Genomic DNA, 14,254 nt, shown 5'->3' on the forward strand with positions numbered 1-14,254 from the left:
TGTGCTTAGTTTTACAACTACTGACAACCCTCAAATCACTAACTTCCCAGAAATGATGATCAACTTAGGTAGCACATGATAACAGGCTACTCTGTCATGACTGCAGCCTCAGCTGACTTCAGCCTGTAATTAACAACCTGAGTGGGATCAGGAGTTAGCTGGAACAGGCATACAGGCAAGGCTGCCTTCTGACCTTTGCACCTCTGACCTCTATCTTGACAATGTGTTGGAGAAATGCCTATGTTCACATCACTTGACTTGTGCCTCCCCTTCACCAAAGTTGAATAATTCCTTGCCATCACAAGTACATCCTGACAACTTGAGTGATTAAAAGACAAGGAGAAAGTGAGGACTGCAGATGTTGGAGATCAGAGCTGAAAATGTGTTGCTGAAAAAGTGCAGCAGGTCAGGCAGCATCCAAGGAGCAGGAGAATCAACGTTTCTGGCATGAGCCCTTCTTCACGAATGGGGCTCATGCCCGAAATGTCGATTCTCCTGCTCCTTGGATGCTGCCTGACCTGCTGCGTTTTTCCAACAACACATTTTCAGCTCTGATTAAAAGATAAGTTGAGTTAATTGAACTGTATTGCAAGGAGCCAATAGCTCAGTTTTTCCAAACAGCATTACTTCAACAGTAGCACAAAAATAATGCTCCTGGTCAAAATGGAGTAGGGATAAGAGGCTGCGGTAAAGTTAATCCAGGAGACAATGAGCCAAGCTCTAATTTTAAAAATCTGAGAGGATAATGGCAAAGGAAGGGGAAGCAGAGCACCGATGATTAATGACATTTAACCCATAACTATTATCTATGCACTGAATGCTAAATTTTCCTAATTATGTTTTTTTCTCTTTGAAGTGTTTTGTAAGGGGTATTATTGCTAGGAAATGGAATATCTTACCATTTGTTAGAAATTGGGATCTCTATAAAATTGAACTTTCCTAGTATTCACTGTGCAGCGTGAGATTTCTATTGGCTGCTATTAGAGCAACAAGTAATTTTTAAAATTTTTCATATAAGGAAACAAAAGGGAAGAATCATGAGTTCGCAATGCCTCACTGAACTAGAGTCAACACATTTTCAGCTCTGATCTCCAACATCTGCAGTCCTCACTTTCTCCTTGTCTTTTAATCACTCAAGTTGTCAGGATGTACTTGTGATGGCAAGGAATTATTCAACTTTGGTGAAGGGGAGGCACAAGTCAAGTGATGTGAACATAGGCATTTCTCCAACACATTGTCAAGATAGAGGTCAGAGGTGCAAAGGTCAGAAGGCAGCCTTGCCTGTATGCCTGTTCCAGCTAACTCCTGATCCCACTCAGGTTGTTAAGAGAGTATTATTTGGGAAAGTAAGAAGATTTTGTTCTTAGAAAGAATGGGAAGCTAATCCTCAGGTAGCAGGGAAGGGTATTATGGTCATTCTGGAGCATTGAGTAACATTCTGCCTGTAGTCATTGGTCCAGGGGATTTGGATAGCTGATTGACACAGTTTAAGGATAAGGCTCCAGAATAAGATATATAAACAGGGGTAGATGGGGTAAGAGAGAGGGAGAAAGAAGAAATCCAAGGAAACAAATCACCATCTCCTTGTTAGAAAATGAGGAGTTCCCATACATCAGTCCGCTGGAAGAACAAAGATGGTTGCTACCAAAGACTACCAGAAAGAAAATTTAAAACACCAGGGATAAACATTCCACTGCTCGTAAACCATTGGGGTTCATGCCCCTGTCCTCCACTCTCCAGAATAGTTATTGGATTTGTCTAATTAACTAACATATCATATCTAAACTGCTGCATCTGGGTACGATTACCAAACCTATTTTAGATGAATTGCTGAAGCATTTTCGTCCCATTGTCAGTTTAGGTTGAAATCAAACAGCTCACTGCAGTGAGGTAGGCAGAGTCTAAACCCCATGCACAATATCCTACTTAATTTTTAAACAGCTTAGGGTTTCAGTGAATCAGCACGCGAAGCACAGCCAATTTATCGGTCTTAAAGCTAGATTCTTCTTCTACTTGCAGTCAATCCAAGCAGTTCTCAGATTCCTACTGCAACTCCCCAGCCTGCAAGGCTCTGGGGTAGAGGCATTGTAATCTCAAGGTGCTATAAATCGAAAGGTGGAGAGTAACTGAGTATTTCACGTTAGATATTTTAAACCAAAAACAATGTCTTTTTTTTGGTCATGGGATGCGAGGTATCACTGGCTTGGTCAACAATAATTCCCAACCTTTAATTACCCAGCACAGTGGTTAGCACTGCTGCCTCACAGCGCCAAAGACCCAGGTTCAATTCCTGCCTCAGGTGACTGTGTGGAGTTTGCACGTTCTCCCCGTGTCTGCGTGGGTTTCCTCCAGGTGCTCCGGTTTCCTCCCACAATCCAAAAATGTGCAGGTTAGGTGAAGGGGTAAATGTAGGGGAATGGGTCTGGGTGGGTTGTGCTTCAGCGGGTCAGTGTGGACATGTTGGGCCAAATGGCCTGTTCCCACACTGTAAGTAATCTAATCTAATCTAATCTAATCAGAAAGCAGTTAATAGTCAGCCTCTGGAGTCACATGTATGCCAGGCCAGGTGTGATCATGGTAGTAAAATAAAATAAAGAACCGCAGATGCTGGAAATCTGAAACAAAAACAGAAATTATTGGAGAAAGCAAGTCGGTCTCGCAGCATTTGTGAAGAAAAAGCAAAGTTAATGTTTTGGGTCCAGTGACTCTTTTTCAGAACTGATGGTGGCTAGGAAAAGGTGATAAATATGCTGAAAATACAAGGTGATGGGGAGGAGACGGCAATGAATAGGGGTGGTAAAGTGGCACCGATAAGTGGAGATAGAGCAGAGAGAGAGAGAGAGAGAGAGAGAGTGAAAGATAGTTAGGGAAACAAAGGGATGGATGATGGTAAGCCAGGGAGAAAGAACAGCTGATAATGGGACTATAAGGTGAAAATGGATTGGCTGTGCTAAAGGCATGGGAGTGTCAGTGTGGGAACTGGCAAAGAACATGGAAAAAGGTGTTCAGGCCCAAAGTTTTTTTTTATTGAGAACTCAATGTTGAATCCCGAAGGCTGCGGGGTCCCCAAGCAGAAAATGAGATTCAGTTCTTCCAGCTTTTGCTGAGCCTTGCTGGAGCACCTCAGCAAGTCTGAGATAGAGGTGTTGGCCAGGGAATACAGTGGCGTGTTGAAGTGACAGGCATCTGGAAGCTCGGGGTCAATTTTTGTGGACAGAACATAGTGTCAGGTAGTCAGCAAAACACACATCCAATGCATGGTGAGGGCGCAGGAGGCTAGGGAATTGGGACCTCAAGCTTGCTCCACGATTCACTATATCATAGCCGATGTTTGACTTCTCTGCCACTTTCTGTTCCCATAGCCTTTGATATCTTTAATATCTATCAATCCCTGTCCTGAACAATCTCAATGTCTGACCTTCCAGAAAGAATTCCAAAGATTCACAATGCTCTGAGTAAAGACATTTCTCCTGAACTCAGTCTTAAATGTCCCGCTCTTATTCTGAGACTTTGTCCCCTGGTTTTAGAAATAGATAGGGGAACTTAGTTCCTGTGATGAACCTGACATATTCTGTAAGAATTTTGAATTCTCAAATGAGATCACATCCTAGACTCTTCAACTCCAGAGAATATGGGCCTAATCTCCTCAATCTTTTTTCATAGGCAACTCTATTACATCCCCCCACCCCAAAAACTGTGTGCAATACTCCAGGTTCCCTCTTAGCGATGCTTAGAGGTTCAAACACCCAAAACAAAATTAGAGGGAAGTTGATTCAAGGAGGGATGTGTGGAGCCTCAGTGTGATCGAACGTTTTATTAAACCCCCTTCCAGTCAATCAAAATCTTCTTACAGAGGGTCCATTGCTCTTACTCTTAACTGCCATATATCGGCCATTCTTAAAATGCTCCGTAATGGTGCGAGTTCTCATGTTGCGTTCAATTCTCTCCAGCATGTCCTTTCTGTTTGCATACCACTCTGTCACCTTCACAAATGAAGTACCTGTGAATGGTTTTAAAAACAAATATTTTGAATCTCCTGCTATTCTGCCTTCTGCTCTATTCTTTATTATTCATTGTTAGTCATGTGGTTATTTGTAAGTAGAGAGCTATAGGATGCTGACTTCTATTAAGCATTCTTCGTCAACAAAACTGGCTTTTAAATCTGTTTCCTTCATAGAATACCATCCCATTGGAGATGTGCATCCTGTTGAAGAACCAAAATGGAGCTAATGACTTTTCTCACCTGTAATTTTTATTTGTAAATGGGAGGTGGATGTCACTGGCAAACATTTACCTATGCCAAATTACCCTTAAGAAGGTGATGGGGAGCCTTTATATTCAACAAGCTGTTGTAGTGTAAACATGTTATTAATTTTTTTCAGTCAACTTTTTAGTGCAAAGTTTCTTAAATAAAAGAGAAGAACATCTAAAACAAACTATCTATTTTACAGTGACATTGGCCACTTTTTAGACATGTGTAATTTTGTTGACAATATCACAGAGACCACTAGAGTTTACTCAGTTCATTGTGTAATGTCTAGAGCAAAGAGATAACATATACCAAAGAAACGAAGGTCTGATTCTTCTGACGTCATATGTCGACAGGATGTTTAATCTGCAAGGGTGCTTGGACTTTTTTAAAAACTGCTATTCATTATAGAGAGGGGATCGCAGAACAACATAATTGCTTCCTCTTATTTGACCCACTTATCGTGTTCCTCAAGCACAATATGCAGAAAGCATTTAATTACCAAGACAATGGGATCACTTGTGAAAAGAGAGTGAAGAAATTGAGATACACTGATGCCAGGTTCCAGATACTGATGAACAAAGATGCATCAGCAGGATATACGGAAATGGTACAGAAAAATAAATTTGATGGACATAAATCACAGTAGTCACTGCAATGTGTTGAACAATACTTAACCAATTATGTCAATTTCCTCTCTGTACTTATTTTAATGTGAAAAAGCTGAACATTTCTAAGTTAAAAATCATCAGGTGATTGAAGGAGCGTCGTTCTGAAAGTTGGTGCTTCCAATTAAACCTGTTGGATATAACCTGATGTTACTTGATTTTTAACTTTGTACACCCCAGTCCAACACTGGCACCTCCAAATCATGAACATTTCTAAGACTCTAGCTCATGCAATTACCTTCTGAATGTCAATGAGGGCTGCCTTTACATGTTGCTTATCTGTCCTGCTTGCCAGAAGGAATTAATGAGATGATAATCAAACAAACAGCGGCATTCTTCTAGCTTTCAGTATAAGATAAATCATAACATGTCTGAAACATTTGACATTGCTGAATGGGAAACACTTAGTGTCACGATTACACGTTCAGAAATGTGATGATTAACAGTTTGTGATTATTTGGTTGCACAGTTTAGACAGCAGAAAAAGGGCACACACCAACATAACTACAACTGTTAGGGTGGAAAAAGAAAACACCAAAACACAAGTAAAAATACAGTACCGTACAGATGGGAGTCATTCTGCCCATCATATCTGTGATAGATCTTTAAAAATACAATTCAAATTATCCCACTCTTCTGCTCTTTCCCCTTAGCCATGTGAAATTTCTAAACGTCCAATACAAATCTAACTCCCCTTTGAAAGTAATTATTGAATTTACTTAAACAATTCTGTTATTATCCTCCCTCAGGCCTGACATCCTTAATTAAGTGTAATTGCCCAAAACTAAACACAATACTCCAGCTGGGACCTAACCAGTGCTTTATAAAGGTATCTCGTCAATGGCTTGTTTTTATGCACAATGCTTCTAGCTAAAAAGGCAAGGATCCCACATGCCATCTGAGGATGTCTGAAGGCAAACCAGTAAAATAACCCATGCCCATATGGGTAAAGCTGCAGATTCCAAGCTGAAATTATGTACTTGTTTAACATTTTGTACATACATTTCTCAACTTCTGAACTTGTTTTCGTTCTAATTTGAATTATGAGAATATTTTCCCTTTGATTTATGAGAATATTCCCTCTAACAATTTATTGAATTCCTCTATTGCCCTCAGCCTAATTGTAATTTGTCCCTTTCTCTTTGTTCTACACATCCATGATTTCTTGATATGTATAATAAACAAAACTCGAACAAGCAGACTGAGCTGAAATATTTAGCATTAATCAACCTACAGAAAACCCAGCCAGACAGGGTCTTATTATGGAGATTTGCTATTTTATTGATGAAAAGGGCTTAAAATTTGAACAGCTCAGCATCCAATGCACCTTTACTAATTTAGTTCTGAGGTTTAAGGGTTGCAGAAGGTCTGATGCTGATCAGCTAGTTGTCATATAGCAACCTTCCTCCACACTTTACTGAAAAGTTCATGACTTGTGTGGATACTGGATAAGGACCAAAAGGCTTTGGTTGTGATACTCATTGGCACTTGAACAGCGTGTCATTATTCCCAGCATTCAGATAAGAGCCTTGGTCAACAAGACTGGTCAACCAAGACTGCCAATATCCATTAAATTGTCCCTGACATGACAGAATTCCTTCAGAAATGAAAGGCAATAAAGGTGATATAAATATGTAAAACTAAATAAAAACTTACATTCAATGTCCTCGTATTCTATCAGTCGCTTCACCATCCCATCAATGTTCAAGTATGGTGCATACTTCTCTAAGTTTGCCTTCTTATACTGAATTATCTTCTCACCTTTTGGACAGCGTGTTTCAATGTCTAAAGAAGCACAAAAATCACCTGAGCGTCCCTGTTCATTGACTGACCAATTTTCTATGATCATGCTTTTAAGTTCTGAACACTTTATATCTTTGAATAATACTAATGGGTGAATGGAACTTGCTACAAATTAGGACATAGGCAACATGGTTTTTGTATTACTTCACATTTACAAAAATAGAGTATAGGAAATCAGCCAAGTGTACTTTGGATTGGTCAAGTCAGAGGTAACAAAGGCATGGATGAATATTTCAGCATCAGATGAGTTGAGGCAAGGTCAGAGTTGGGTAATGGGTGGAAATAGAAGGTTAAAATGATGGTGTCATGTGTAGTTATACATGATGCTGAGGTTGCAAACTGAACAGTTCAGCCTCAGAGTTTGGGAGCGAGTTGGTGGCTAGTGAGCAGAGAAGGAGGAGGAACGGCCTTGAATATATTGCAACTACTCACCTCCATAAAACATCTCAACACATTTTACAGCCATTGCAGTATTTTTGAGTGCAATGGCAATTTTTGCACAACTGAAAAGAATTCCTTGTTTTTCTATAAAGAGTGCCATGAAGTATCTTAAGTCCACTTGAAAATGCTTGAACCACCCGTGTTTTGAGTAGTGTCATCAACTCAACTCACACAGGGTTATTTATGGCTGTCATCTTTCTCTGCATTTTTCAGGCATTTCCTACTGTCCCCACTGACATTACTCCTTCAATCAGTTCCCCCACAAAATGACAGATCAATCAACTCATTTACGGTTGTTGGACCTATCTGTCTGCAAACTGGCTGCCACGCTTGCCTACAAAGCAACAGGAGCTTCAAAACATCAAACTTCAAGTTTACAAAATTATGCGAGGCATGGATAGAGTGGATAGTCAAAATCTTTTTCCCAGGATAGAAATGTCAATTGCTAGGGGACATAGGTTTAAAGTAAAAAGGAAAAAGTTTAAAAGAGATGTGAGAGGCAAGTTTTTTTTTAAACACAAAGGGTGGTAAGTGTCTGGAATGTGCTGCTGGAGAAAATGATGGAGGGAAGCACAAGAGCAACATTTAAGAGGCATCTTGACCAGTATATGATTAGGCAGAGACTAGAGGGATATGGACTGCATAGTTCAAAAGCTTTTTAATTTAGAAAGGTATCATGTGTTAGTGCGGTCTTGGTGGACCAAAGGGCCTGTTAGTGTGCTATACTGTTCTTTGGTCTTTGCCTGTGATAGATAACATTGCTAAGACTGAATGAAGTTGGTGTTTGAATTCAAGTTCTTTATTTCATTTTATAAATGCAAATGTACTGTTATCACTTTAAGCCTTAGAACCCAGTGTCAGTAATTCGATTCAGCTGACTATTTTTGCATTGTTTCATTCATCTTTTTCTAGTTCTAATCTTTACTTTGAGGAACAATATGCAAAACTGTAACATTGGAAGTTAAGGTAGGTCCTTTTACCTTTAGCAGGAATAACAATTGGTTGTACCCACGAAGGAGGCATGTCAAAAATCTTTTCCAATTCCTTTTCATCCTATAAAAAGAGAGATCTGTAAGCACAATAATTTTAATTTTGTTGCACAAATTTTACAATTCTCTTTTTAGCTGATGTCAACAGTCAGCACTGAGTTCTCCCACTAGTTTTTTTTAATGGGGCATAGGTGTCACTGGCCAGCCAGCATTCATTGGCTATTCTTAGTTGTCCTCGAGAACCACAGCAGTCCACTCGCTGTAGATAGAGACACAATGCTCGTAGGGAGGAAATTCTAGGATTTTGACAAGCAACAGTGAAAGAATGGCAATATGTTTCAAAGTCAGGATGGCGAATGGCTGATTAATTGATTGTGGGATTGTTTAGCTCAATCACATGCTGTTTTGCATACAAGTAGTTCTGTTTGGTAGTTTCACTAGGTTGACACCTCATGATTAGATATGCCCGGTTCTGCTCCTGGCATTCCCTCCAGCACTCTCCATCGAACTAAAGTTGATCCCCTGGCTTGTTGGTAATGGTTGAGAGGGGATATGCCACGCCATGAGGTTGCAGATCATGTTGAAGTATGATTTTACTGCTGTTGATGGGCAACAGTGCCTATGGATGCCCAGTCTTGAGTTGCTAGATCTGTTCAAAGTCCGTCCCATTTAGAATGGTGATAGTGCCACACAACACAATAGAGGATGCTCTTAATGAGAAAGCAGGACTTTGTTTCAATACTGTTATGAACAGATGCATCTGCAGCTGAAAGGTTAGTGAGGATAAGGTCAAGTACATTTTTCATTCTTGTTGGTTCCCTCATCGCCTGCTACAGGTCCAGTATAGCAGCTACGCCCTTTAGGACTGGCAAAAAAATCACCAGGGCTGCTGCTGAGCCACTCTGGGTGATGGATAATTAAATCCCCCACCCAGAGTACATTTTGTGCCTTTACCTCTTGGATAAGCTATCATCATTTAGCATGGAAACAGAGCCTTCGGTCTACCTTGTCAGTGCCAACCAGATATCCCAACCCAATCGAGTCCCACCTGCCAGCATCTGGCCTATATCTCTCCAAACCCTTCCCATTCATATACCCATCCGGATGCCTTTTAAGTGTTGCAATCGTATTAGCCTCCACCACTTTCTCTGGCAGCTCGTTCCAAATACATACCACACTCTGTGTGAAAAGGTTGCTCCTTAGGTCTCTTTAATATCTTTCCCCTCTCACCCTAAACCTATACCCTCCTAGTTCTGGAGTCCCCCACCCCAGGGAAAAGACTTTGTCTACTTATCCTATCCGTCCCCTCATGATTCTATAAACATCTAAAAGGTTACCCCTCAGCCTTCGACACTTCAGGGAAAACAGCCCTAGACTAGTCAGCATCTCCTTGTAGTGCAAATCCTCCAACCCTGGCAACATCCTTGTAAATCTTTTCTGATACTTTCCAAGTTTCACAACATCCTTCCAATAGGAAAGAGACCAGAATTGCATGCAATATTCCAAAAGTGGCCTAACCAATGTCCTGTACAGCCGCAACATGACCTCCCAACCCCTGTACTCAATACTCTGACCAATAAAGGAAAGCATACCAAATTTCTTTCCTTATACTGCACCTTACCACTCCCACAAGTGATTTCTCATTTATTTATTCTCACTACCCAAACCATTTCCACATCCTAGTTTCCTAAACTTACTTCATCCCACTCTACTGTGCTAATATCACCATTAACCAATAGTGCCACTCTTCCACCTGCTCCTATCATCCTATCCCTCGTAATTGTCGGGTATCCTTCAAGATTTAGCTCCCAATCTATATCAGCCTGCAGCTATGTCTCTGTCATATTTGCTGGAGAGGATTAGGAACTGGCCCATCAAGTGTGAGTCCCTTCAAAGAACTCTATGCCACTGTTATATATCTTGTTGAGACCATCATTTACTCTGCTATGTGTGCAAATTTCTCGCAGCCTGTCCTTCCTGCTCCCACCTATTCCAACTCACCTGACTTCGCTATACACCTAGAAGATTTTGAATCAAATTTGGTGATATCGTGTCGATATTATCAAAGGCAATTCCCAGTTAGGGGTTATAGTTAACAATGTGGAAAGTTGCACTAAACAATAGGAAGATATAAAGATGCTCACAGAATGGGTGGAGTAATGGTAAATTAAGTTAAATCTTGCAAAGTATGATGTGATTTATTTTGATTGGAAGAGTAAGAAGGAAAGGTATTTGTTGGATGGTATTAAGCTAAGTGGCACAGAGGAGCAAAAAGGCCTCAGACATTTGATGTATAAACCACGAAGTAGCAATGCAAATTGAGCCATGGAACGTTCAAAGCTCTGGGGTTAATTTCCAGAGCAGTGGAACATAAAGGCACGGGACGTGACAGTAAATAGTCAAAGAACCCTAGATGGACCACTTTTGGAGTACTTTGGTCTCTGTAATACTAACAACATGCTGAAGCAGTGGAGAAAGTACAAAGTGGTTGTCCATGAGTATAACAAAATCACAAGGATGCAACTATTTGGTAAGATTAAAAAGGCTGGGGATTGTTTCTCTGGGAAAAAAAAAGATGAGGGCTGGATTTTTGCCAGTGCAGCAGGTAGCTCAAATCAGGAAATTTCTTAATTTGGCAGACAATCCTAAGTTCAGAGAGTCTGAGGAGTTTGCTTTGTTGTTGTCACATCCACTGAGATACAGTGAAAAGTGGTGTTTTGCATGCTATATGAGCAGATCGTACCACACAAAGTTCATCAGGGTAGTTGAACAGAGTGCAAAATACAGTATTACAATCTCAGAGAAAATGCAAAGAGAGATCAGAATTAACATTTGAGAGGTCCATTCAAAAGTCTGATAACAGCGGGGAAAAAGCTGTTCTTGAATCTGTTTGTACATGTATTCAAACTTTCATATCTAGTGCCCAACAGAACAGGGTTGAAGAGAGTATAGCTGGAGTAGGAGGGATCTTTGATTATGTTGTTTGCTTTCAAAGGCAGCAGAAATTACAGATACAGTCAGTGGATGGAAGGCTGGTTTGTGTGATGATTAGAGGTCAGGCAAAATCCAAGGAGCAGGAAAATCGACATTTCAGGCAAAAGCTCTTTATCAGGAATTCCTGATGAAGGGCTTTTGCCCGAAACATCGATTTTCCTGCTTCTTGGATGCTGCCTGACCTGTTGTGCTTTTCCAGCGCTACTCTCATCTTGACTCTGATCTCCAGCATATGCAGTACCCACTTCCACCGGTTTGTGTGATGGACGGGTCTGTTGTCCATGACTCTCTGTTGTTTCTTGTGGTCTTGGGAAAAGCATTTGCCTTACCACACTGTGATGAATCCAGACAGGATGCTTTCTATGGTGTGTCTATAAAAATTGGTAAGAGAGTCCTTGTGGACATGCTGAATTTCCTTAGCCTCCAGAGGAAGTAGAGACATTGTTGTGCTTTCTTAACTGTCGTGTCAATGAGGGTGAACCAGGCTAGATTGTTGATCATCACTCCCAGAAACTTGACACTCTCAACCACGTTCACCTCAGCCAGTGATGCAGGCAGGGGCCTGCCCTCCACTCTGCTTTCTGAAGTCAACGAGCAGCTCCTTCATTTTGCTAATGTTGATAGAGAGATTGTCGTCTTTGTACCTTGCTGTGAAGCCCTCAATCTTTTCCCTATATTCTGTCTTATTGTTGTTTCAGATCCGATCTACAACTCTGTGTCCTCAGCAAACTTGTAATTGGATTTGGGGTGGAATTTGGCCATTCAGTCTCAAGTGTATAAGAAGTAAAATAGGGGGCTGAGCACCCAGCCTTGTTGAGGATTGTGGTGGAGGAAATATTGTCGTCTATTCTTACAGATTGTAGTCTATGGATCAGGAAATCGAGGACTCAGTTACAGAGGTGGGAGCCGAGACCTCGGTCTTAGAGAATTTAGAGAAGACCTTGTCTGGAATTATGGTGTTAAAAGTGAGGCTGTAGTCAATTAGTAGGAACTTGACTTAGGTATCTAGTTATCCAGATGTTCCAGAGATGAGTGTAGGGTCAGAGAGATAGCATCTGCCATGGACCTGTTGCACCAGTAAGTGAATTGCAAAGAATCAAGGCAATTTGGAATTGAAGTGAACAATGACTAACCTCTCGAAGCACGACATAATTACTGAGGGCAGAGCCACCAGGCAGTAGCAGATTTTTCTTTAGCATCGGGATGTTAGTGGTCTTCTTGAAGCAGGTGGGGAGTTCAGATCATAATAAGGGGTGGGTCCTCACAGGATATGAATGTATGGCCGAGGACTCCATCTATGGATTCACTCTCAAGAAGTCCGATGTGACGTCTGCAGTGGTGACTTTGGGTACAGGAACATCTGAGGCTGTTGGTGCAGGTGACATCGTTTCATTGAATTTCTGTTCAAAGTGAGCATAGAATGTATTGAGCTCATCGGGTCGGGATGTACCGTTGCCTACGATTCTGTTTGACTCCACCTTGTAGCCCATTATGTTGTCTAAGGCTTGCCATAAAAGTCAGGTGTCATGTGGTCCAAGCTTAGTGTTGCTTCTTGGCGTCTCTGATTGCCTGACGAAGGTGGTACCTGGATTTCCTGTACAGGTCACGGTTGCCAGACTTGAACGCCTTAGATCTGGACTTCGGTGGGGAAGTTGATCTCCTGGTTCATCGATAGTTTCCAGTTGGGGAACATTCAGATTAACCTCTTTGTCAAGCAGTCTTCTACACACTTACTAGTAAAGTCTATAACGGTAGCGGCATATTTGTTTACGTTGGCTGCTCAGTTCTTGAATACGGACAAGCCCATCATCTCTAAGCAATAGAAGTCCTTCCATTGCCTCAGACCAACACTGCACGATTTTCTGTATGTGTCCTCACTCTTCAATTTCTGCTTGTAAGCTGGGAGGAGGAGCACAATATTGTGATCTGATTTTCTAAAATGCAGATGGTGGATGGAGAGATAGGAATCTTTGATGGATGTACAGCAATGGTCAAAGATGTTCACGCCTTTAGTGGAACAGATGACGTGTTCATGGTATTTTGGTAACACGTTCTTTAAGTCACCAGCAACAATGATCAAAGGTCTCGGGCTCTTGTTACACCTGAGCCCAACTACACCAGATTTTCATTTTGAAAACAAGAGGTGGAATAGAATCAGGTCCACTGACTCAGAAAGCTGGTCGTAGATGGCCACAGGGACAGATGGGTGCCAAAGTTAGAAGGCCTACCTTAGTTCTCTTGGATTTTTAGAAGCGACTAGGCCCTCCAATTCTCACCTCTTTCAATGTTGAGTACTCATGTGGTTTTCCATTCCAACTCCTGCCCACTACAGGCCAACCCATGCCTCCTTCTTGCCACCACTCTGACCAATCACACAGTATCCTCGATGAGGCAAATCTCAGTAGCAAGGTGAAGTTGAAAAAAATGAAACATCTTATAATCCAATGGAGTTCTCACACATGAAGGCTTGGCTTGGTACTGACATTCATGAAACAGATTCAAAGGTTTTGAATGCTCTCAACAGTTCTATCTGTTCTAAAAATAACCCAAGTTCTAAATATAAAGCAGACAGGTTGACTCTGATTGGTCAAAGCCTTGTTCAGCAGAACCAGGCACAATGCATGTATATATCTTTTTGTGTGCAAAAATCAAAACACTCTGTATTAAAACATGTAGCTTCTAGTTCATTCAAGTGTACCACACACAAGACCAAAGGAAAATGTTAAACTGGTTGTCAGCATAATTCTTAGCACATTCAAAATTATTTAGCAAATATTGTTCCATCACAGAATCACATCTAATGTTGAAAACTGTTTAGAGCTTTGAGTAGATCTAAACTGAAAAACAGTGGAGAGTGATAAATGCTTGAAATTATTTAAACTGTTGCATTAGCATTCATTCAACAACTACGGTTTGTAGACAGAACGTGCACGCGTACTATGCCTAATTCAATTGAAAAAGCCAAGTGTTAACATCATTCTGTTGTTCATCTCCCATGGCAATGCCTTGACCTATCAGAACTAAGCCACCTGATTAAAATTTGAATAAAGATTGGCAGTTAGCTGTGGCTGCCTCCATAGAACTGTAGCTTGCAAGTTAGCACTGTGAGG

General features: G+C 41.1%; 1 protein-coding gene across 1 annotated transcript in view; it reads right to left on the minus strand.

Moving 5' to 3' along the window:
* The window catches only part of ccdc135 (coiled-coil domain containing 135), a 70,983-nt gene that overhangs the window by 20,324 nt on the left and 36,405 nt on the right, over positions 1-14,254 (minus strand). The window contains exons 9-11 of the mRNA XM_060828941.1: positions 8,142-8,214; positions 6,574-6,702; positions 3,872-4,000 (exon numbers count right to left, since the gene is read on the minus strand). Coding sequence (XP_060684924.1) covers positions 3,872-4,000; positions 6,574-6,702; positions 8,142-8,214 — 331 coding nt within the window. The remainder of the gene's footprint in view (positions 1-3,871; positions 4,001-6,573; positions 6,703-8,141; positions 8,215-14,254) is intronic.

This window comes from Hemiscyllium ocellatum, chromosome 8, assembly GCF_020745735.1.
Source record: "Hemiscyllium ocellatum isolate sHemOce1 chromosome 8, sHemOce1.pat.X.cur, whole genome shotgun sequence".
Classification (NCBI taxonomy): Eukaryota; Metazoa; Chordata; class Chondrichthyes; order Orectolobiformes; family Hemiscylliidae; genus Hemiscyllium; species Hemiscyllium ocellatum.